Source organism: Trypanosoma brucei, chromosome 8 (genome assembly GCF_000210295.1).
Source record: "Trypanosoma brucei gambiense DAL972 chromosome 8, complete sequence".
Classification (NCBI taxonomy): Eukaryota; Euglenozoa; class Kinetoplastea; order Trypanosomatida; family Trypanosomatidae; genus Trypanosoma; species Trypanosoma brucei.
In genome coordinates this window covers 46,428-69,378 of record NC_026741.1, presented here as the reverse complement: position 1 = coordinate 69,378, position 22,951 = coordinate 46,428, and the positions used below count along the sequence as shown (strand labels likewise).

At 46.9% G+C, this 22,951-nt stretch overlaps 12 protein-coding genes across 12 annotated transcripts; 11 read left to right on the top strand and 1 right to left on the bottom strand.

Moving 5' to 3' along the window:
* Positions 1–737: 737 nt before the first annotated feature.
* TbgDal_VIII260 (hypothetical protein, conserved) lies at positions 738–1,697 on the top strand (the record flags this gene model as incomplete). The annotated part of the gene is made up of 1 exon (XM_011777048.1): positions 738–1,697. One exon carries the CDS (start codon positions 738–740, stop codon positions 1,695–1,697), a length of 960 nt encoding a protein of 319 aa, XP_011775350.1.
* A 948-nt stretch (positions 1,698–2,645) lies between these two features.
* Positions 2,646–6,431, top strand: TbgDal_VIII250 (cation-transporting ATPase, putative; the record flags this gene model as incomplete). The annotated part of the gene is made up of 1 exon (XM_011777047.1): positions 2,646–6,431. One exon carries the CDS (start codon positions 2,646–2,648, stop codon positions 6,429–6,431), a length of 3,786 nt encoding a protein of 1,261 aa, XP_011775349.1.
* Positions 6,432–6,980: 549 nt separating this feature from the next.
* TbgDal_VIII240 (hypothetical protein, conserved) lies at positions 6,981–7,322 on the top strand (the record flags this gene model as incomplete). Its single annotated transcript, XM_011777046.1, has 1 exon — positions 6,981–7,322. One exon carries the CDS (start codon positions 6,981–6,983, stop codon positions 7,320–7,322), a length of 342 nt encoding a protein of 113 aa, XP_011775348.1.
* Positions 7,323–7,725: 403 nt separating this feature from the next.
* On the top strand, positions 7,726–9,264 carry TbgDal_VIII230 (lipoate biosynthesis protein, putative; the record flags this gene model as incomplete). Its single annotated transcript, XM_011777045.1, has 1 exon — positions 7,726–9,264. One exon carries the CDS (start codon positions 7,726–7,728, stop codon positions 9,262–9,264), a length of 1,539 nt encoding a protein of 512 aa, XP_011775347.1.
* Positions 9,265–9,561: 297 nt separating this feature from the next.
* On the top strand, positions 9,562–10,743 carry TbgDal_VIII220 (RNA-editing complex protein MP42, putative; the record flags this gene model as incomplete). Its single annotated transcript, XM_011777044.1, has 1 exon — positions 9,562–10,743. One exon carries the CDS (start codon positions 9,562–9,564, stop codon positions 10,741–10,743), a length of 1,182 nt encoding a protein of 393 aa, XP_011775346.1.
* Positions 10,744–11,147: 404 nt separating this feature from the next.
* Positions 11,148–13,793, top strand: TbgDal_VIII210 (hypothetical protein, conserved; the record flags this gene model as incomplete). The annotated part of the gene is made up of 1 exon (XM_011777043.1): positions 11,148–13,793. The coding sequence occupies one exon, from the start codon at positions 11,148–11,150 to the stop codon at positions 13,791–13,793; it is 2,646 nt and encodes an 881-aa protein (XP_011775345.1).
* Positions 13,794–14,550: 757 nt separating this feature from the next.
* TbgDal_VIII200 (hypothetical protein, unlikely) lies at positions 14,551–14,967 on the bottom strand (the record flags this gene model as incomplete). Its single annotated transcript, XM_011777042.1, has 1 exon — positions 14,551–14,967. The coding sequence occupies one exon, from the start codon at positions 14,965–14,967 to the stop codon at positions 14,551–14,553; it is 417 nt and encodes a 138-aa protein (XP_011775344.1).
* Positions 14,968–15,229: 262 nt separating this feature from the next.
* TbgDal_VIII190 (hypothetical protein, conserved) lies at positions 15,230–16,141 on the top strand (the record flags this gene model as incomplete). The annotated part of the gene is made up of 1 exon (XM_011777041.1): positions 15,230–16,141. One exon carries the CDS (start codon positions 15,230–15,232, stop codon positions 16,139–16,141), a length of 912 nt encoding a protein of 303 aa, XP_011775343.1.
* Positions 16,142–16,655: 514 nt separating this feature from the next.
* TbgDal_VIII180 (T. brucei spp.-specific protein) lies at positions 16,656–17,135 on the top strand (the record flags this gene model as incomplete). The annotated part of the gene is made up of 1 exon (XM_011777040.1): positions 16,656–17,135. The coding sequence occupies one exon, from the start codon at positions 16,656–16,658 to the stop codon at positions 17,133–17,135; it is 480 nt and encodes a 159-aa protein (XP_011775342.1).
* A 416-nt stretch (positions 17,136–17,551) lies between these two features.
* TbgDal_VIII170 (carnitine O-palmitoyltransferase, putative) lies at positions 17,552–19,588 on the top strand (the record flags this gene model as incomplete). Its single annotated transcript, XM_011777039.1, has 1 exon — positions 17,552–19,588. The coding sequence occupies one exon, from the start codon at positions 17,552–17,554 to the stop codon at positions 19,586–19,588; it is 2,037 nt and encodes a 678-aa protein (XP_011775341.1).
* An 851-nt stretch (positions 19,589–20,439) lies between these two features.
* On the top strand, positions 20,440–21,507 carry TbgDal_VIII160 (hypothetical protein, conserved; the record flags this gene model as incomplete). The annotated part of the gene is made up of 1 exon (XM_011777038.1): positions 20,440–21,507. One exon carries the CDS (start codon positions 20,440–20,442, stop codon positions 21,505–21,507), a length of 1,068 nt encoding a protein of 355 aa, XP_011775340.1.
* Positions 21,508–21,924: 417 nt separating this feature from the next.
* On the top strand, positions 21,925–22,920 carry TbgDal_VIII150 (proteasome regulatory non-ATP-ase subunit 10,putative; the record flags this gene model as incomplete). The annotated part of the gene is made up of 1 exon (XM_011777037.1): positions 21,925–22,920. One exon carries the CDS (start codon positions 21,925–21,927, stop codon positions 22,918–22,920), a length of 996 nt encoding a protein of 331 aa, XP_011775339.1.
* Between the last annotated feature and the right edge of the window lie 31 nt (positions 22,921–22,951).

Here is a 22,951-nt window from a genome sequence, read left to right as displayed (position 1 = left end):
TCTTCATGACTTCATATATGAAAGTAACGGTGTGTTGGTGCTGGAAATTTTGTCGCTGACACCAGTACGCAACTGCCACCTTGAACTTGTCGTAAACTTCCTTCTCTTTTGGCGCTATGATTTTTTTAAAAAAATTTTGTTGAGTTTTATTATTTTGGAAAATTGAAGAGGAAAAAGTGAATAATGTGCGTGTATGGCGGTGCTTTCGCATTGTAATGGTGTAAAGCACATGTCGGTACGTATAATTGTCCCTCTCCCCAACACCCTTCTTAGGTTGAAACGGTTGTGGCTACTTAAAGGCAAGTGAATCTGGTGTAAGTAATCACAAATGTCCTGTGCATCTACATTACTAACATTATGAAGACACTTGTGCAACCTCGGCAGGGATATACTACCTTTTTTTTTTTTTTGTGTGTGTGTGTGTGTGCCTCTGATCACTCTGTTTCATTTAATATTTTCGATTGCCCTCACGCTTTATTCTTTAATTTATTCTTCACTTTTAATACGCAAAAAAGTAGGGGGACAACTTAACGCATTTGTATGGCATCTGTTCATATTACTGGGATGGGGTACTATTTATTAAGGGTGCTATTCAATTCAACAATCATCTATTGCAACTGTTACTTGCGTGTGCGTTTAAGTAATCAGTCTCGAGATGAATCTGCTTTCAATTTCTTTTTTTTTAAAAAAACAATGTATGGAAGCTACTTGTAGAGATATCCGGACATCGTACCTCAATGCAAACGGACATTAGATCCATTTCCACGCTGCAACCACGTGTGTTGAAACCTTCACCTCCAACCGAAGGCCTTCGAGCGCCCAGACCAAAAGATTTGTACAGTTCCACCACAACTTTTTCGGTACCAACGCAACAACATGGAAGCCTGGAAGAGCAACTTCGATATTTACTGCATGCAAAGGACCAAACTGATAGATCTGTTATTGAAAACGACGTGCAACAAGTTCTGGCAGAGCTGCAACGACGCCGGCGGATGCGAAAAGCCGCTGCCCCGCCAAGTCGCGCCTCATCGGCGTTGTCGGCTGCCGCTGCCCCGCGGCCGCACGTGTTGGCGCTGGTGCAGGCCTGTGAAGCCTCCACTGAAGCCGCCGCGGCGTCAATCCTCAAGTCCTTTTGTATGAACAACTGCACTCCCACTGGAAAAGACTCAGGACTCTCTTTAGTAACGGTGCCACTGGCAGAGTTTCTTCTGAAACAGAAGAACGCCCCCGGGGACATAGATGATGCTTTGAAACTTCTTGACAGCGCCATAGCATCACGACACGCCGGGGCGATGCTACAAGTGGGTCTCTGTCTGCGCGATGGTGTAGGTGTCCCAATTGATTTATCTGCAGCTCTCACATGGGTTGAACGTGCTGCCGATTCGGGTTATGCTCCCGCGATGTACGAACTCGGGGTGATGTATGAAGATGGTGTAGAAATAGGTGGCAAATGTCTACCATCAGATTGGGGTGAAGCACTGAGGTTGTACCGTGGTGCTGCAGAGTTGGGACACACGATGGCGCAGTTGAACGTGGGGAAATTACTTTGGCGGGCTGCAGAAGCGGCGGCTTCTAGGGCAGTGGGTGTGTGTGATGATAATACAGTGGCTGAACTGCGAGGAAAGTCGCGTGAATGGTTGGAAGCAGCCGCTGCATCGGGTAGTGAAGAGGCCACACGGCTTCTCCGCTGTAAGTAAAGAGACTTGCGATGCTGCTCACTAGCGGTTGAGGCGATGAGGAGAGAAATTACTTTTTTTTTTTTTCAGTCGCTCGCCCACCTTCCTTTTACTTTTTCTAATTACCGGTCGCAAGAGCCGGAGGTAAGAGGTCTGTACGCAATTTCCTCTCTGTTTTTCTTTGTTTTAATGTGCAGCGGTTGTCATTTCTTGCAGGATAAAGACGATGATATCCTTTCTTGGTTCGCATTTGTGCACTGAAGCCGAAAGTTGTGGAAGCAGTTCCAACAACCTCGTCTTTGTCCGCAAAATGAGAATGTTTTCGTGTATTTGTTTAGTGCTTTGGAACTGCATCACAAACGAGTTTTGAGGAAGTTAAGCAAGTTTCTCCTTTTCTTTTTCTCCTTACGTGACACACTGACCGTGCAATTTGATTGACTTGTCACTATCGATGTATCACAAAGATAATATATATATATATATATATATATATATATAATATGCGTGTGTGTTTGTGTTCTTCGTCTTCCTAATTTTTGGTGGGGTCGCTCTACTCATACACACTTCTACTTGTGCCGTTAACTTTTATTACTCCCGACTGAGCACTGCTGTTATCTTCCTACCCTTTCCCGCAATGCTTACCGCTGCCTCTACACATTTTTTTTTCCAAACTGAAGGAGCTATATTTCTTTCTTAGGTCGCGTGAGCTTATCGCATCCAATAAAGAGATCATTAGGAAACAGAAAAGGAGCGAACAGTTTTAACGGTATTTTTTAATAAGAAGTGAGGGGTGTGAAAGGGAGTTGCTTTAAGCGAACCCCACTAAGGAGGTGTTATCCCACTTCTTACCTTGATTCACTGTTTGTTGAAACGGGTGACTTGGGATTGTTTGGATACCATCACAACGGAGGGAAAATAAGCTGGTTTCCAAACCTTGTGATTTGAAAACTGGAGTGTGAATCAGCGGAAATGATAACAAAAAATTCCATAATCAAAGAGATCAAGCTGTTGCGCCACCGGCACTGGTCGGCATGGCCAATTATCTGGCCATTCGTACCTCTCTATGCCGTGATATTCACGTTGCACCTCAACCCGGAGATTGCGTGGGACCGCACGACATACCTTGTGCACGGGACGTACATCAACTTCTTTCACGCTGTTTGTATACCTATCGTAATATTTTTTCACGGGCTGCTCTCACTATTTACGATATGGTCTGTGCGGTTCCGATCACTTGTTCAGTTCCACTGTGTACCCCCAAAGGAGGTCGATACTGCCACGCATGTTTACGTTTGTACAAAGGAATTCAAGGGTGAGTCAGAGATTGTGCCTTTGGTTCATGCATCGAGTGATCACCCGTGTTGCTTTGTGTTTCAGCAACGCAAATGGAAATTGGATGCGGTAACGGAGCAATTTGTGAAGCCTCGGTTTCCAACAAAGGACAATCTCTCCATGTATTTCGCATGGGAGGGACTTGCTACAACCGCTGACCGCAGTAAGCAACTTGACATGTTTGGGCGAAATGAGACAGAGGTGGTAATACCTGACTTCCAAACACTTTTGGTGGACCACGCGCTGGCACCGTTTTTTGTGTTTCAAATGTTTTGTGTTCTTCTTTGGTGTCTGGATCAGTACTGGTACTATTCCCTCTTCACCGCTGTGATGCTGGTGGCTATGGAATGCACCATTGTCATGCAACGGATCAGAAATATGAAAACATTGCGCAGCATGGCCGAAGTGCCTGTTCGCCAGGTGACGGTACTGCGTGCAGGGAGGGAAGTGAGTGTAAAAACAACAGAGCTTCTACCAATGGATTTGATGGTAGTTGATAATAACGCACCTTGCCCTGCTGATGTTATTTTGGTCCGCGGCACATGCATTGTGAATGAGGCAATGCTTACGGGTGAGTCGACACCGCAGTTGAAAGAGGCAATTGACGCTGCGAATCTTCCACTGGAGATGAAGAAGCATGCGCGTCATCTTCTTTACTCAGGCACACAGCTACTGCTCAGTAACGGTCCGCACGGCCAGAGCGACACAGACCGCGGAAGAGCTTTGGCTGTTGTACTCAAGACGGGATTCGAAACTAAACAGGGAAAGCTTCTGCGCACCATACTTCACAGCCAGGAACGGGCCAGTGAAAACAATGGGGAGGCTTTTGGTTTCATCGGACTGCTTCTTGTCTTTGCGTTGATGGCTTCTGGCTACCTCCTCAAGCGTGGACTCGAAGACCCCAATCGCGATCGGTGGAAGCTTTTTCTTGCGTGCATTCAAATTATCACCGCTGTCGTACCACCTGAGCTTCCTATGGAACTTACACTGGCTGTCAACACTGCCCTACTTGGTCTTGTCAAACAAAACGTATTCTGTACTGAACCATTCCGCATTCCATATGCTGGCAAAGTGGACACATGTTGCTTTGACAAGACTGGGACTCTCACCACAGATGAAATGCTCTTTAGTGGTGTTGACATGGCAGATGGCAAAGGACTTTTGAATACACTCAAAACAGTTCCACCCAAAGCCGAATTAGTGCTAGTCACATGCCACTCTCTACTTCAACTTGAGGGCACGGACACAGTCGCTGGTGATGCTATGGAAAAGGCGTCACTCGGAGCCCTTGGCTACAGGGTAAACATTGATGACACTGTGGTGTACGACCCACCGGCTCAAAAGGAGGACATCAAAGGGAAAAGTACCACCGGTAGTAGTAAGAATGAAACCTCTGGCTCAAGCAAGTCCCAAAATCGAAAAAATAACAGCGGTTTCGAAAAACAATACAAAATACTTGTAAGGTTTCCGTTCCTGGCAAACCTGAGGCGTATGCCATGTATTGTAAGTGCTCCGGACGGAAAGTATGTTGTGGCTAAGGGGTCGCCGGAAGCCATTGCTCAACTGTGTGAAAGCATACCTCCGGACTTTCATTCTGTAGCTAATGCACACGCCATTAAGGGCTATCGCGTTATCGCACTTGCGTATCGTCCCCTTAAGGAGGAAGAGCGGTCAAAGGAAGCCATTCACAACATGGACCGAGAGGATTGTGAGAAGAATTTGATATTTGCTGGACTTGCTGTTTTTCAGTGTCCACTCAAGAAAGATGCCAAAGACACTATTGAAATGCTTCAGAGTGGAAGTCACCGTTGTGTTATTATTACGGGCGACAGCGTACAAACGGCTATATCGGTGGGAAGGGACGTAACAATACTAAAGTGTCGCCAACAACTTGTTGCCAGCAGTATGAAAAAAAAGGGCAATGGAGAGGACGAAGTCGATGATTGTATTGTATGGACCGACGCGGCTACAGGGAAAGAGGTAAACCTTGATCGTCGCAGCATCCTTGCGAAAACATTTGTACAAACAAGGCGGCACAAAGTTCCTTCGGATGATGAGTGGGATCTCTGCGTAAATGCGGAGTCAATACCAACTACGACTTTGGCTACCCTCATTGCGCAATACAGCGAACACATAGCAGTGTGGGCCCGTTGCGCACCCACGCATAAGGAAGATATTGTTACTGATCTTAAGCAAAGGGAGCACATGGTGCTTATGGCGGGTGATGGTACAAATGATGTTGGCGCCCTCAAGCAGGCGCATGCGGGCATAGCCGTTCTCAACGCCACGTCGATGGACGCGTCCCAAAACGTTGGAGGCAGCGGAGAGCATAACTCTAATGAGCCACACAATGAACCTGATGTCCCCAAAGATCATAAAATTCCCCCGGGTTTTAAGTTGACGGTCGTTCCTCCGGCTCCATCGGCTGATGCACCGTTCATGGAGCAGGTAAGGCATAAAATGGCCCAAGCCCGTCGCAAGGCGGAAATTGTTCAGATCGCTCGCTGGAACAAACAACTGGAGGAGAGCAAAAAGTCGAGGGAAACGGCAGAGGCAGGAAAGGTTGTTTCCCAACCTGAGATGAATGCTCCCGCTTCTGACTTTCTTATGGAGTCCATTTTTAACGCTGACGATGCGGATATGGGAGGAGCACCGCAAGTTAAGTTGGGTGATGCTTCCATAGCCGCTCCCTTCACGTGTCGCTCCAGGGCGCTGACATCCGTTTGCGATATTGTCCGCCTCGGTCGTAGCACACTCGTAACAACGCTGCAAATGTACAAGATTCTCGCTCTTAACTGTCTCACTTCTGCGTATTCAATGTCCGTGCTGCAAATGGATGGTGTGAAACACGGTGAAAGTCAAATGATTCTGTCAGGTATTATTCTCACAGTTTGCTTCCTGTGCATGTCGAAAAGTCAACCAATGCCCACACTCTGTCCTCAGAGACCGATCACGAAGGTGTTCCACCCTTACATGATGTGCACCATTTTTATGCAGTTTGGCTTGCACTTATATAGCATGGTGGAAACCGTGCGGTTGGTGGAGGAGGCAGATGCGGAGGGCGTGGCAACGATGAGGCAAGCGGGTGCTGAAGGGGAGTTCAAGCCAACTTTACTGAATTCGGCAATGTTCTTACTTACCACACTTATTGGTGGTGTCACATTTGCTGTTAATTACAGGGGCGAGCCTTTCATGCAGAGTATCAGAAAGAATAGACCAATGTTTTACTCGTTGGTCGTATTGGCTCTTGCTGTCTTTTACTTCGCCTCAGAAATGGATCCTACCTTAAATCAATCGTTCGAGATTGTAGCTTTCCCCTCCAAGGAATTTCGCGAACGCTTTCTTCAAATCCTTCTGATGGATGCTCTTGGCTGCTTTGTTATCGAAGGATTGAGTCTGAAACTTCTGACGGAGTATGATTGAGGTTATTATGGTGCGGTAATTTTTTCTTGGCATTTGTTTGGCAGGTACTCTCACGCAGGGTTGATGCTAGTACCGTAGGGTATCGCAAACACGGCAGGGAGAGAAGAAAGAATGCATTGGCAATGCTTGTGTGTATATGTGTGTTTGTGTGTTGTACCCACGCGCCCAAATGATGAAATACACATCAAAGGAGTAAGTATGGTTGACACATTTGTGTTGGCATTCGCATTATTTGAATGAGAGACTTTTAAAAAAAAAACAGGAAAGAAGGAAAGAAAAGACGTCCTAACGCACATCGCATCGATGATGAAAGTGGAACCGTGTGCTGTTTGTGTAACGGATTAACTGATTCTCTTAACCCTTAACTACCCTCTCGTTCTCTACTTTACGGTTGATGCGGTACCTGTGTCAAAACAGTCCAGCCGTGTGTCAATCAACGGCTACCCGTTTTTTTCCTTGTATCATCTTTTTTTTTTACAAAAAAAAAAATTTGCACTACTGGAGTAGTGCTGGTAAGAGAAGAATTAAAAAGAGAATAGTACCACAGACATGGAGGGGAAGAGTGAAGCCACTGTTCATGCATCTTTTGGTGAACCCGGCTCACCCGCTACGGACGTGCAGAATCAAACGCGGGGTCCCACACCAAACAGGGAAGGTATGTGTTCCGGCCCCTCTGATGATTTACCAAAACCACTCAGTGTACCGGAGTATCTGGAGACTCATGTAATGGCCGTATTGACGGAAGGTTTAGAGGATCTCTGCCGCCTTCGGCCCGCTAATCCAATAGATCACTTGGCACTCTTCCTTCTTCGTCACTCTCAGAGTAACACCGCAACAGAAGTTGATCCTATAAATGTAACACCGGTGGAGGCACCGAAATCCGATATGTGATAAATTGCCGTGGTTGCTGTGTTGTGCTCAGTCTTACACTTTTCTTCCCTCCTTTTTTTTTTCATTGATATGCCTGTACTCTTCGTTGCCTGCAGACATTTTTTTCTCTCTCCCTCTTCCTTGTTTGATCTGTCAAATCCAATGACGCAAAAAAACCCACTTATGCGTTGTTGTTGTTCCACGTCGGCATGAACCAGCGATGAGGAAAACACTCGCCCATCTTTTGAGCGTGGTGTGCTGCGCGGTTTGACCTAATCCCCTCACAGTAAAAATGTTGCTTACTATTATTTAATCGGTTGTGAGTACCAGAAATCTTGCTTATGTGTCTGTCTTCGTGTGTTTAACATTCCCATTATTTTTGTTGTGTGTAGAAGGAAGGAGGTGAGGTGCGCATACAGATGCAATGCGCGCTGCCAGACTGTTTCTGCGCCCCACGATATCTCTATTGGATTTTGTGAACCGCCACGGCGCTTCAATTCGTTCTGACCGGCTGCTATCGGACAAACAGCGAAGCGTGGCACTCATATCGAACTCGGATGTCATTTATGACAATCTCGCCACTGAGGAGGCACTTCTGCGTGGTGTCGTTCTACGGCGGCAGGAGGCCCTTCTCCTCATGTACGTTAACAAACCTTGTGTGGTTGTCGGGCGCAACCAAAACATATTCTCTGAAGTTGCTCTGCGAGCAGCACATCACGATGGCGTGAGCATTGCGCGCCGCAATTCCGGTGGTGGTGCAGTTTACCATGATTTGGGAAATGTCAGTTTTTCTGTGTTCACTCATCGTGACACTTATGAACCGAAGCGATCTATTCAGCTGTTACGCTGGCACCTTTGCCGAGAATTCGGAATCGGCCCCGAGCGAATCACAACGACGAAGAGACACGATTTATTTCTCGACGAAATGAAGATCACGGGTTCAGCAATGCGCGTTCAGAGGGATATTGCTTGCCATCACTTTACATTATTGGTTTCCTCGTCAGGTAGTCGGTTAGGTAAATACTTGAAGCGCGAGGGGGATTACATATCCTTCACCACGGCGGCTGTGGGATCTGTCTGCTCGCGCACGACAACACTAAAGGAAGCCGGTGTTCTGACCGATTCGGCAAGCGCAGACCCCGTTAATTTCATCTTAAGATCCATGGCGGGATTCTTTGTTGAGCACTCGTGGGATATTTTGGCGCATAAGGCTCCATGGGAGACTAACCCTCTGAACTTTGGCGATAACGTGGACACGGTGGAGTCAAAGCGAACTCGCGAATGCAGGGAAACTGCTGCTGTTTTTACGCTGGACACTACCAAAGCCATAGCGGACGGAACGGTGATGATCGATGGTGAAAACAGACGTCCCTGCGCCGGGGCATCCAAAACAGTGCGCGAGGAATGTGTGCGTCTGCAATCTCTCGGTTGGCTTTTTAACATGCCTAAGTTTGAAACGCGCGTTGCGATCACATTAGCGGACATCCTTGCATCGGAGGAGACCTTCTCTAAACATGCAGCTCTTCCCCCTTCATTAATAGCGTGGTTATTACAGTCGTGCACACGTGTGGACATTATCACACTCATTGAAAATCGCCGTGTGACATCCATAACGGCTTATTGGATAAAACAAGGGGAGCCGGCGCCGGAGCAGCCATGGTTCTCTTGCCTGCTTCGGTACTTAGTTGAGGGCAGGTACGTTGATAACGTATTTGCTGATATGGGGGGAAAATGTTCGGTTTTGGCGGCGGCAATTGATTTGGAGTGCTCACAAATTATTAGTGGTTTGCCCGCTATTATTCCCCAGCTTTCTGCTGGTGGTTCCAGAAATGGTGAGGCTGTGGGCTCTGTAATCTCTTTGGCGGAAGAAAGAGAACGCAGTCACGATGTCATCCAACGTTTTCTACAAGCTGTGTTGGATGTCTGGCGCCGTAAAAACGTCTTCTACCCCATAAGTTATTAAATCATTACTACATTTTATCGTTACCTGGAGATTGTCGAACTGCTGTCCCAGCAGGAAAAGCGAAAAAAAAATAATAAATTTCATTCGTGGTTTGATATACTTCACGTTCACACTTTTTTACTTGATGTCTTATCTATGTCCCGTAGTTCTCTTTTTCTATTGCGCGGAACTTAGCGGTGCAAGGGAAACTGAAGCTACAAGGCTACAGAAGGGAAAAGGCAATTGGTAGAATTAGTAGGGCAAGGAATACAAAAATAGTAAACGACTGGTGAAGAACTCTATTCTCCCTAGCGGTGCATGAAGCGTGTTACTTCACATATTTCGCGGTTTTTACCACTTGTGTTGTCGCAGCGTGGCTTGTCGACTTACGCATCACCTCATGTCTCGTCCATACGTTACTATGGAGCTACAAAATGTCTTTTGGCTTCCACACCAGACACTCCCTCCTTTCAGTGCGGTGAGTGCGGTAAGGCTTTTCGTCTTATAAATGCCTTAAATCATCACATTATGACCAAGCACGCAGGGAAGGCAAAGGCTATGATGAACAAGGGGGGTAAGTTGGAGGAAGTAAACCCTGAAGAAATAAAAAACAAACCGCAAGGGGCAATGTCGCAACCAACATCACCGCCACCGTCATCTTCGACGTCCGGTACGGAGGCCGCATCAACCTCACCAACGCATTCAAGCTTTCCCGGAATACCGTTTTCACCCGTGGGTGGCATAGGGCTCGTTGGAACTCCAGTAGGTGCTGCCTCTCATGTCGTTAATACTACTACCACTGCTGCTAATTCTGCTTCTGGAAATGCCCTTTCCGACGAGAACGCGGACAAAAAAACATTTGTCTGTACGATTTGTCAGAAAACATTTCGGTTGGAAGCCGCCCTTCAACACCATTACCAGGCGAAGCACAACATGGAGATGCCGACATCATCTTCAAGTTCTGGCGGCGCCAGTGCTCAACCAGTGCTGCAGGGTGGCGCCACTACAGCAGGTGTTGGAAGTGTGGGTTTTTCCCATACTGAGGAGGAAACTGGCAGATCAGCCATGGGAACACAATATGTTCACAGTCAAGAAACAATACTCCCGCAAGCCCCGCAATATCATCTTGATGTCGCGCCGAACGCACCTGAGGAGGGTGAAGTGGCTGCACATTGGCGTTGTGTCAATCATTGTGTTATGTTGGGCGTGGTGCAAAACATTCAGGAAGGGTTTGTATTTGAAGACAAAGTTCTCCAGTTTACACTCATCACAGACTTCGAGGGACCCTCTCCTGGGGACCCGGATAAGGACTTTCATACAGTTCGTGTGTTTGATAGCGATTATAGTTCGAGGGTGAAAGAGCAACTCCGTGACGGTGAGTGGTTCCTCGTCACTGGCAGACTGCGCATGGTGCCTCAATATGATGGTTCCATGCGAAAGTATTACCACTATCCTGTCATACAAGTACACCCGGGCTGTGGGTCAGTGTTGAAGGTGTGAGAAGCAACATGGTGTTAATCTTTGCAGTTCTTAAGCACTATATGAACCATTAACTTCTAAAAGGAGGCTGTGAAAGATTTGACAAAACGGGTCACTTAACAATGGGGTCAGAAAACTGAGGACAGAACTCTACAGTTTGAAGAGTGTGAACTTACACGCCATCACGCTGCACTGTTGTTTATTTGCCTTTCTTGTTGTTGTTCTGCCCTTGGGCATCGTCGTATCATGTTTCTTTGCAACACACTGTCGTATGTACTAGTCTCCTCCCTTGAACCACATCGCTTTTTATTTTCGTATGTTCATAAGTGACCAAGTGAGAAAGGGAAGAGCGTTACGGCGACGGTAAAAAAGTTGTTTAAACCGAGGGTCGGTGGAGGGTTCTAAAGGCGTGCAATCAAATAGCGATGGGTCCCAAAAAGGCTGGTGGAGGTGATTCCACGGCAACGTTCCCTCTTGCACCCGTAGGGACGTTCGAATGCAATGCTCGTTGCTGTTGTGTTGTCGGTAAAGTTGTTTGGGTGGCCGAACTGAAAGGTGGTGTCGCTGTGCACAATGCACAAGACGGCCAACTGTTGGAGCGCATTGCCGTTGCCGAAGGCAACAATCGCGTGCACTTCAAGTGTATGGTATTGGTAAACCATGAATTGTGGGCAGGAAGTTCTGAAGGTGTCGTTCACATATTTGAAGCCACCAGGAGACGGTGGAAACGTCAAATTGCAATTATGGGTACAGGCACTGCAGCGCCCATAACAGCATTAATCTTTGATGGGCATTCGGTCATCGGTGCCTCTGAAACAGGTAGAATAGTCCAATGGAATCCAAGTAGTAAAGCTCAGATGATGGCTTGCACCTCCTCAAGCCCTGCTGGAGATGTGACAGTTTTTGCTGGTTTGATTATTAGCGGACATGGCGATGGGTCGCTTCGAGTGTGGGATCCTTATAGTGGCGAGATGGTGGTCGAACACTTGAAGGACAACTCTGACGTTACACGCCTCCTCGTCGAACCTACAACCTCAACCCTTTGGGTGGGACGTAGGAGTGGTTGCATTAGTGTGTATTCATTGGATGCGGAATCCGAGGAAAGGAGGTCATTGGAACCTGTATTGTTTACTCTGAAGAGCCGGGTATTGATTGGAAAGGAAGCTGTCACGTCGTTGCAGGCAATCACTGGGAAAGTGCTGGTAACAACACACTGCAGAGTGGTTGCCGTAGTTAATGCTCACACATACGAAGTGCTAATCCGTGTGAATGGCGCCCACGACGCCTTTATCTACGGGGCGGCGCGGGTTTATGTTGCGGAAACAGTCCGCGCATGGACGATTGGAAATGATAGTGTGGCTCACATATGGGATGTTGCTGGTTACTACGTGCCATCGCAGTCGACACCGGCGATGGGTCCGCATGAACAAGAAAAAAATGTGGAGGATGCCAAATGTTTACTGAGTTTTGAAAACAGCAAACTCGCAACCCGCGTGGCTGTCGCTGGAGTGACCGTTACAAAGTTACAAGAAGAGCTTCAAGCCGCGCGTAACGAAGCGCAGGAGTTGCGTTTAAGGCTAGTAAGTGTAGATGATTTAGAAAAAGAAAAGGAGGTTGAAATCGTGTCATCAAGCACTCGCATAAAGGAGCTGGAGAGCGAAGTGAAACGACTCAACAAGGAATTGGCCGACGCGAACGCCCGTGCCGATGGCGCTGAAAGACAGTTTAACATGACCCGAAATGACCTGAACAACGCGGCAACGGAAGCCTCAAAAGCGCGTGCGGACGTCTCTGAGAAGATTAAAGAGAAGGCAGATGTGGAACAACAGTTGGCGGCCAGGAACTCAGAGAAATTGCACTTGGAGAGGCAACTGAGGGACAAATCGTTGGAATTAGAGCATGTCCGCGGGGAATATGATCGCTTACACAGAGCGACAGCACAGGGATTGCAAACTAAAGGCGTCACGGACGCTTATAAGTTTTGTTCGTCCCGTGACGGTGGTGTCGCATTAAGCAACGAACTGGAAGAACTACGAAAGAAGAATGAGCTGTTAGGGACACTACTGAGTTCCATGGAGTACACACTTCGACGCAAAGAAGAGGAAGAACGAGATATGGCAGTACTGCTAAATGGCTTCCGCCGCAAGCTAGCAGACAAAGTTGTTGATCCTCATTTGATTGCCCTTTTAAACGCGACAATGTTGAACAATCCCGACAAGTTCTACATTAGCGATGATGAAGGCACCAAGTCTGCACTTCTTGAGCGCAATGGGCCTCTTTCACGTTACTTGCAGTCCCTGCGTGATTGCGATCCGGATGTGTATGAGCAGTTACTCGCGTACCTGCAGCACCCGTTGGCAGGATCAACAAATGATCCTATATATGACAAACTTATGCTGCTTGCGCGAGATGAGGGTGAAACTGCCGAAAATTTCTCCTTCCTGAAGAAAACCTTGCCTATTCTCCTGTCATCTGTGAACTTTATGAATGCCGCCAGTGGTGTTGAGACTGGTGATTTCCACCCCACACCAAGTGGCACCATTACAGCGAAGCAAATGGATGAAACCCCTGGAAATGCCCTTAACACCGTTGTTGGTTCCATTGTGGATGCAACTACGAGAAATTCTTCAGAAAACAAACCTTCTGTTGAGGATCCACTCTTCGGTGTGCTCAAGAATCTCCAACTGTTCGGCGACATAAACATTCTCACTGGGCAAACGAATCCTTCCGCTAACGACGAAGCCTACCTAAAACAAGTACGCAATACGTTTGAATTTATTCTACAAACACGAAGTAGTCTTGTTAAACAGTTGGCACTCCTTTCAAAACGTGTGGCTAAAGGACTTCAAGTAGTTACAGCGCTTGCCAGTAAGAACACAAGGGATGGCATAACACAAGGGGGGAGGCCGGTTTCTTTTAATGCCAGCGGCGGTACGAGCAGTAGAGGAAATAGTTTGGGCGCCGTTGCAGTTGGTATTTTGGAAGAGTTAAATAGTGTGGTAACAGTTATTGTGTCATCGTTCCTCACACTCAATGAAAAGCAGCGTGTGGGGGTTGGCACACAGTTTTGAGAACACTCACATACATGGGGATTCTTATAGATTATGAAAACGGTCTAACTGGCGATACAAAAAAAAAAGAAAAGAAGAGATTGCTTATAGAGGGGTCATTTGTGGAAGGAAGAAACTCACGGAGTTTGGGTTAATAAACAAATAGTAATAATAGAGCAATGAAAACATATGCATACATTTATTGTGTACTTTACTTTTTTTTTTTTCTGTATGTGCGTGTTTTTTGTCATTTTTTGGCAAGTTAGAGATGGTTCGGATAAAACATTGATCTAATTGAGCGCGTGTCTGAGTAACAGATGCACTACTTTAGTGATTATTCGACGTAAGTAGTCGGAAGACATACAGAACTTCGATCGAAAGAAAGAAAACGGTTATTTAAGTAGCTTCAGCGAGCTGACTCCATCCTCAGATATTACCGATTTTGTATTCGTGAAGCCGTCAAGTGGAGAACGTAGGGTGAGGAGGAAGTAAACATTGTGCTAAAATTACTCCCTTTTCTCTTTCTGCTATAGACGTATTGATAGTTTTGACACTTTCATTTCCTTTGGTTTTCGACTTTCCTCTACATGCATGTGGTAGTTCAACCACGTTTAGAATTTGAACTCTTCCCTTTCTTTATTACTTTACTTCTGCAGCATATCCTAAGAACGTTAGAAAGAAAAATGAAAACGTAATGTGCGTTATACTACGTATTACAAGTTACTGACGCTTTCAAAGCATTTTCTTTATTCGTCGCTAACCTCACAGCACCCTGAAGTTAAGGGTAGGTGTGCCTGGGAGGTAAAAAAAATTCGATTGTTGAGGGTTTCATTCGCAATAACTGGGTGGGCAAAAAGAAAAAAGGTCGTATGCTGGGAGTTTTCATGTACGAGGATGCGGCAAATACATGAAATGATTGTGTTGGAGCTTGTGGCAACCTGTTAGAGTCTTCGTGATGTTCTTCACCTTGTAATCGCTGAGGGACATTATGCTCAATGGACTTATCGAAAATAACGGGCAAACATCCCCATACGAATTGCATGTGACACTTCTGTTGGGCGACTGGGTGTCGGCAAGTTATCCGGTTTCTTTTATTTTCGTTCAGGCGGATGGTTACGTTATTATATATATATATATTCTTTTCCGAACACAATGTGTCCCTTTTCAATCGCAGTAATAGCGTTACTTGTTTCATACAAATGAAGGGGGAAAAACATCCACCCTTGTACTGTTTGTTGAACTCACATTTGCTTCCGCTCCCTTTTGATGTAGCACTCACAAGGAAGGAACAATACCGAATATCAACTTCTGGAACTGTGCAAAGCTTCTATAGCTGTTATTAAACTTAGTGGACAGGAAGGCCGAGGCGGAGGCGAAAAAAAGGCAGGGGAGAACTTGCATTTGGGAAGAAATTTAGTCAACTCCTTATTGAATACCCATTACTTTGTTAGCGGATTATGAGTTCCAGCTCTTCTTCAACTTCAACCGATGTTGCAAACAGTTCCGGTAGTGACAATGGTGATGATTCGGCTTCTACACAATCCAACCGCAGTTCCTCTTCAGACTCCGTGTCCTTCATCTCCTCTACTTGTTCCATCACTGACCGCATAAGGGAAACAGGAGGGGATTGTGGTGATGCGGTAGCAACGGAACGCTTGGAACGGGAACAGCGACTCCGGAGGTTACTTTCACAGCGCAAGGTCGGAAACACGGTGCCTTTGCATGACGGAAAAATTGCAGAGCCTTTCTCTATGCGGAAAGGTACATTGGACCCGGATGACGGTGTAATTCTGTCCACTTTCTCCAACGCTCTCCTGTTCCAGCGGCTTCTCTCAGTTCTGTCGAGTTCAGATGCCCTAGCGCGTTCGCAGAGCTTCGATGAAGTGTTGGCCGTAGCGAACCCAATCTTCTTCCGCAAACTCAAAGCTCCTTTAGGTGAAGGCTCGACCGAAGCATCGCAACCGCAACACTTCAGACCTGTAGTGCATAGTGAATGTGCACAACTCGACCGCAGTGGCATAGTGGTACACCGTCGTAAGCGTGAGCGACACGCTCACTGGGTTGCGGCAGGGGAAAAGAAGTCCGCAATGGGAGATTCTTCTGGCGTGCGCACGATGTCAACCTCTTCAGGTCTCATCCAAAAGTCACATGCGCAGTGGGAACGGTACCTTACGAAGGAGTTGCAAGAGGAAGGTGTTTCCCTCCAGAGCTTCAGGCAACAGCGCCAGGACGACAGTTACTTGGAGAAGCAGAGATTTCTGGAGCGCTCCCAGTGGGCTGAATACCAACATGAACTACAGGTGGATGCACGACGAAGGGAGCTGAAGGCAAGCCGTGCTATTCGCCGTGGCGAAAGTGAGATGAACTAATTGCTTTGTGTTCATCACTTAAGATTTGTAAACGCACCTCTCCCACATCTTCCCCTGGAAGTTCGTGTAAGTTGTCCGTTTTTCTGGGCAGTACTTCCCATTTTGTGCGCGAAACCTTGTGTATTCCGAACAAAACATAACAGTACTCCAGGGCTATTTCTCTCTCACCAAATGCCTGTATTTTGTGTCTCCAAGGGTTTACCTCACCACTACCCGTAAGCACATACCTAGGGGCGTATCATTGCTGTGATGGGACATTCAGCAAAAATTACTAGAGGTGGCGACAAGAATCGTGTCAACCAGGGTCGACGCGAGGCTAAAATGCGCGCCCAAGGAGCAAAGCACCACACAGTTTCAGCCAAGGAATCAATCGAAATAAAGCGCGCACACAAGAAAAACACTCAGGCCATAGCGATGGAACTGCGTGCAAAGTCAAAAGCGCAAAGTCATGGAATTGTGACCATGGCACCTAAGGTAAAGGGACCAGAGGCGTAGAGCCATCGGCACGGTAAAAATGAGGGCCACTTGCAATAAGTTGATGTCAAACAATGGGTGGGAAAGACTGAGCAGTGGGAATGCCACTGTGGACGTGATTGTAAGGGGATGCAAGAGTATGCTTGGTGCCAAATATTCTTTTTTTTTTGACGTAACTTTTCCCTTTTACAATTTTGACGATGCTACCACTGTATATTTGCCATGGATTGATTGCCAGTCGGCAATGACACCGTTCGTACCTGTTCCTGCATTTCGTTACCGTATACAAATGCATTCTTATTCTTTTAATACTCTTTTTTTTTTTTCAGGTGGGTGGTGTTCGGGGAAAGCTTTCGAGGATGCACTAAATACATATATATGTATGTTACAATGTCGGATTGTTTGTTCACGGATTGGTTTAAAGAGAAGTGCACCGATGTATTGTTGCACGCTGTGTTCTTGGCATAAGGTTTGTGTTTACATCGGAAACACATGTTCATACCATCAGGTGGCATCCTAACATTTGTCACGGCTTCGCCTTTTTTTCGTCGATGATTTGTTGTTATTATTAGTTAAGCAAATCGTGTACGATGAGACGAAAATATCACACACAAAGTGAACACAACGAAATTTTAATGAAGGTTTGAAAACAACTGGGTTTCTTGCGAGAGTTTAAGTCATGGATCGTTTGTGTTCTTTGCATCAGCTTTTCTTGACTCACTCCCTGCTGATCCTTCTTGTGAGCACAACGGGAAAACGGTTGTTACGACCCGTGTTTGTTTGTCCGTGATTTTACACTGAAAACCGAACCGTATTTATGTATTTTTCCACTATTCCATCATATGCCCTTAACAACTCCAGTGATGAGAAGATATGTGTATATCTACTCGTATTTTCATCCTCTATCGTGATCCGGAATAAAGGTGCGTTAAGCAAATGACACGGGTGTCCACGTCGAAACGTCGGGTGGCGAAAGAGTCGCCGCTACCGCTTCCATCGCTACGAGAAATACTTGAGTGCTACGTAAGGTTTCTGGAACCTCTGGGCAACGTAGAAAACAAGGAGGAAAGTTTATCATTCATCAGAGGCGTTTTACTGTCACTTCAGGCGAGCAAAGGATGCGCGCCGGACCAATTGAGAGATGCAGTGGCCTATTTCCGCTTGTTGGAATCCATCGCAAAGGCCTACAAGCAATTTTGCAACGAGTCTCTGCACACATCACACATGACACCTCTGTGGAACGCCATGTACCTCAGCACCAGAGATCCACTTCCCTTCGGCTGGAATTACACTCTTCAGCTGGATAGTCCGCCTCTTGACAATCTTGCAAAGGGTGTTGGTGTTTCAATGCAGGCCCTACGCGCTTCCATTATTGGCACGGCTTCTTTACATTTCCGCAGTTTGCTGGGAAATCCAAAGTTTTTTACCCCTGAATTTCAGGGTCGTGTGCCCAAGATGTGCCGTTTGGATCTCAGTTTATGTGGCGATCAGTTTACCCGCTTGTTTCGTACCGTCCGTATTCCTCATGAAGGTGTAGACGGATTGCGTTGGTCTCTCACAAACAAAGTCCTTGTGCTCCACAGAGGTAATGCGTTCGTTGTTGATTGGATTCGTTTCGGTGGGATAAACGGAAATGGCAGTTTAGAAAGGATTTGCGTGGAGGAAATTATTGCCAATGCACATCTGATAGAAGCTCTAAAGAGCAAGGCGTTATCGTTACCGCGAAATAGAAGCACTCCGTTGGTTCTGGCCAACGGTTGCCGCAAAAAATGGGCACGAGCGTTTGGTAAGCTGTGGTTAGAACAGTCCTCACGTGAAGCACTGGACGAAATTACGTCCTGTAGTTTTGGTATTGCCTTGGACGAAAACACCGATCTTTCACGCTGTTTACATGGAGGCGCTTGTCCGGAGAATCGTTACCCCGATATGAACGTTACATACGCTATCGGCCCAAATGGCGAAAGCAGCTGTAACATGGAGCACTCGTGGGGCGACGGAAGCACTCTCGCTGCCGTATGCGCCTTCGTCAATTACTACAATGTTTCGTTTTCCAGATGTTTTACCGGTGCAATCGACCCTCCTAAGACATGCCTCACGGTAATGGAGGCACATATGCATATGGTGCATTGGGGAAATGCCATTTGCACTCACGTACTCCAAGATATTCAAAAATTTCACCGGGATCATAACCTAAGGGTAAAACAAATGACATTGGCCCTGCGACGGGTAAACGACTTTGGGACCAACGAAATTAAACAACGTTGTGGATCGAGTCCCGATGCTTTCATGCATGCAGCGTTTCACATTGCACAGAAGCGACTTTTTGGGGATCAACGCTCGACCTATTGCGCTCTTCTGATGAAAAAGTATCATCACGGTCGGACAGAAACCCTCAGGACAGTTACACATAGCACGCAGACCCTTGCTAAATTGGTAGAATCCGCGAAAGGAGAACGGAGTTTTTCTCCAAATATACGAACGGCCCTTCATAATGTTAGTGAGGAGCACCGTGAGCGCATTATTCTCTGCCGAAGCGGAAAGGGATTTCATCGTGCGGTAACCCTGCTTTCGCGTTTCCATAAGGAAGTACAAGAACGGCTTCACCACAACCCTTCGACCGATGTGCCTTGGGATGTTAACAAAGGTGTGACCCACGTGGAGAAAATGTTCTTCGCTTCGCAGGCCCTTCGAGAGCTCTGTTCCGATTATTTGTCGACGTCTAACATGTCGGCCCCGGGAATACTCTCCTTTTCATTCGCAGCCACTCATCCTGATGGTGTTGGCATTGGATACTCACTCTCTCCAAAACAACTTGCATTTACTGTTTCTGCGTTCACGGAGTGTAAGCGCCCCCTGGCTGGAGATCAAGCGTGCGAGGAAACAAATGTTGCTATTGCATTTGCGAATGCTATCGAAGATGCAGTGAAAGACCTCTATGATCGCACGGCACTTCCACTCCAGTCGAAGCTTTAGGAACTTTCCCTTGGCGATGTGCCGTAGAGATGCGGATAGCCAAAGTAGGTGAAGAGGTCACTGTTGTCGCTGTCACGAACCTCACAACTTGTTTCTGAAATCATGGCACCCAGATGTTTAACTTTCTCTTTCTTCGCGAGCCGGCTAATCATTACTGTGGGCTTTTTTTTTACTTTTCACGGGATTAAAGTGGGGTGCGACTCTACCGTGGTTATACTATTATCAGGGCGCTGCGGGTTCATTGCGTGCGCGCGGTTGGCTTTGCCGGCGCCGCCAGAACCAACGATAAGAGTGTGAAGAATGGTATCGGTGATAAGAACGGAGAGTTCCTTGAGGACTACCGAAATGTGTGGCTACTTTCGGTGAAGCAACGTTGTGTATGAGTGCTGTGGGGACCGGTTGCCGAATTTTTTCTTCTTTATTCATTGTGGCGAAGTTTATTTGTTGGTATGGTTGTGACTGCAGACGCCATAGCTGGGACCGCACTATCGTTATTAACCTAACTGTCGAGGGGGTTTTTAATCACATGTCCACCATACGCTACCGTTCGACAGAACATGAATCTTGTGTAACTGTCTTTGCGAGGTCTACATGCCTGTGTGCATGCAAACATTGGTGTCAAGGTTTTCATTTATGTTTTGGAGGGGGCTATTTTGAAAATTAACAATCACTGCATATATGTTTAGAGCTGCCGCCACCAGCCTGCTTTCCCTATCCAAACAAAGGGAACCGCACCAGTTACATTTTCTGATGCCCGTACACTCGGCTTGTGAACCTTCAAACATTCGTGCTCCCATACTTCTTTCCATTTTTTTAAATTTCGTCACACTTATGCAGAGAAAAAAAGTGCAATGAGTTCACACTCTTCTCTTGGCGTCGCCGTTGTGACGGGTGGCGTGTCGCTCGCTGGAGCGTTAGTGTGGGGGGCGCGGTGGGGCAAATTACGCTCCCGCCGTGCTGACCTTGACAGGCAGTACGCCGATTCTCTTGCGGAAACGAGTGCACTTGATGAAGCCCGTTTAGCTGGAGCTGAGGTGCTGCGACAGAAGCGGAAGGAATCAGTGCTTCTTCACGAGGCAATGGATTCAATTTGGAAGGATCGGTTCGAGCGGTACAAACAAACTAATAAAGAAACACATTCCTACTTGAGAGCCCTACCAGAGGCTCTGGGAGTTCTCAAGGGGGTTACAAATCACTACCAATATATGGCTAGGGAAATGCGGAAGTTTATTGGTTTCGATGTGGCTTGTAGTAAGGTTCACAATTTTGCGCTTCTGCTTAACCACGGTGAGAGGGTAGGAATACAGAGAGTGTCCGAGACAATTCGGCAGCTGCTTGTCGCTGAGCCTCTTGTTCGCGTCGTGTGCGACAGTCTGTTGGATGAGGCTACAAACTTCAGCTGCCCTACCTCAATTAGTGAGTCTAGTGATAGTTTTGTCTTCTGTATGGAAGGACTTGATCGTGCAGTGGATGCGGCTGCTGCACGTTATATCGAATTGCAGAAACCTAGCATGGGGGAAAGCCCACCAAATGTGTTTTGCCGTGTGTTGCGGAAGATTACCACCGCATTAGAGGCTAATATGTTAAGCAGATGCGATATCATTATGAAGGAGGAGCGTCAGGCACTTCGCAACCACCTCCTTCGCGACCGCCGACAGCTGCACACAATGCATGATTTGGTTGGAGCAATGCGCTACGTGGAGGAACTCTCTCGCCACTTTCAGGACAGCGCCAAGAATCCCGCAAGCGTCAACATGTCTGTTTTATCTGATCCTGAGGTGCTTTTGGCGCGGGAACAGCTTTTGTTGTGGCGGCGTGCAGCAGCTATTTTTTTGGTACGCCAACAAGCGAAGGAAGCATTAAATTCTTATCACCTTTTGTTGGCCGAAACGTTAACAAAAACGAGGCATCCGTCATAGTACCGGTAAGATGTAGGGTGAAGCAGATCCTGCGTGTCGTGTATGTGTGAGGTAGCAGGGAAGCCAGATGGCGGCTGGTGGGGCAAGGTTATTAGTATTTATTTATGTGAAAAGAAAGAGAGTTTAGGGGGAAAGGAAATCCGCTTTAACAATACCAACACAAAAATAAGTAGCTGCATCTGTTGATGGTAGCACGCTCCAGTGTTCTATGTACAGTGCCATTTTATCTTCTTCCTCTCTTTCCGTTTTGCTTTCCCTCTACTGACCCCAGAAAGGTGAGAAAAAAGAAACAAAAGGAAGAAACCAATTAGTTGAAGGGGGAAAAAGGAGTAAAAAAGTAGCAGTAAAAAGAGGTAATAATCACCTGTTGAAGTATACGGATCTACTTCAATTTGCATCGCGAGGTACGTCCTAACAATGCCTGAGGCTTGCTTTCTCTGTCTAGATTCCTCGGAGTTTATGAGAAATGGAGATCAACATCCCAATCGTTTCTTCGTTGTACAGGAGGCGGCAACTTTGTTGGCCAATGCGAAAACATCAGCCAACGCTGAGAACACTGTGGGTTTCTTGACACTCGGAGGCAATGCCTGTACAGTCTTTGAAACCCTCGCCTCAGATGTGGATCGCGTTATGTCCACCATGTCGAAGATTTCAATCAGTGGAAAACAATGCCACTTTTCCAAAGGGCTACAAATTGCGTGCCTTGCCTTAAGCCACCGAACTAACCCGCGTGCAGAAAAACGTATCGTCGCCTTTATTGGTACTCCGCTAGGAGAAACAGACGGTGAGTTGGAGAAGTTGGCGAAGAAACTTCGTAAAGAAAGCGTAGCAGTCGATGTTGTAAGTGTAGGTGTACCTTCGAACGTTCCGCGCCTGACTGCATTCGTTGAGAGGCTCAGTAATAACGGAAATTCACGGTTCTTAAGCGTACCAGCTAAAGTTCCTCTCATTGACAGTTTGATGTCGAGCGCCATATTTATGGGGGAGGACAGCAGTGTAAGTGGAGGAGGCTTCAATGGTTCTTCTGCAGGTTTCTCCGTGGATCCGACCATGGACCCGGAAATGGTGCTCGCCATTCAAATGTCGCTTGAAGAGGAGGAGCGACGTCAAGCGGCGGCGGCGGCTTTAAATTCTAATGCTGCTGAAAGTGAAACGGTGGAGAGAACGGATATAAACATGGATGAGGAGGCACTAAGCCTGGAAAATATGACCGAAGAGGAGATGTTACGTCGGGCGTTGCTATTGTCTCTTCAGGAGGCTAATAAAGGACAGGCTGCGGCGGGGTCAAACGCAACAAATACTGCCGATGACGAGGCTTTTGCAAATGAGTTGGAGAAAGAGTTAGAGCGACAGAGCAAGGAAGAAACTCTACAGGGTAAGCACGACGATCAGAACGAAGAGAAGGAGGACTAATGGGGTGTGGTGTTGAAAAGGAGAGGTGTGC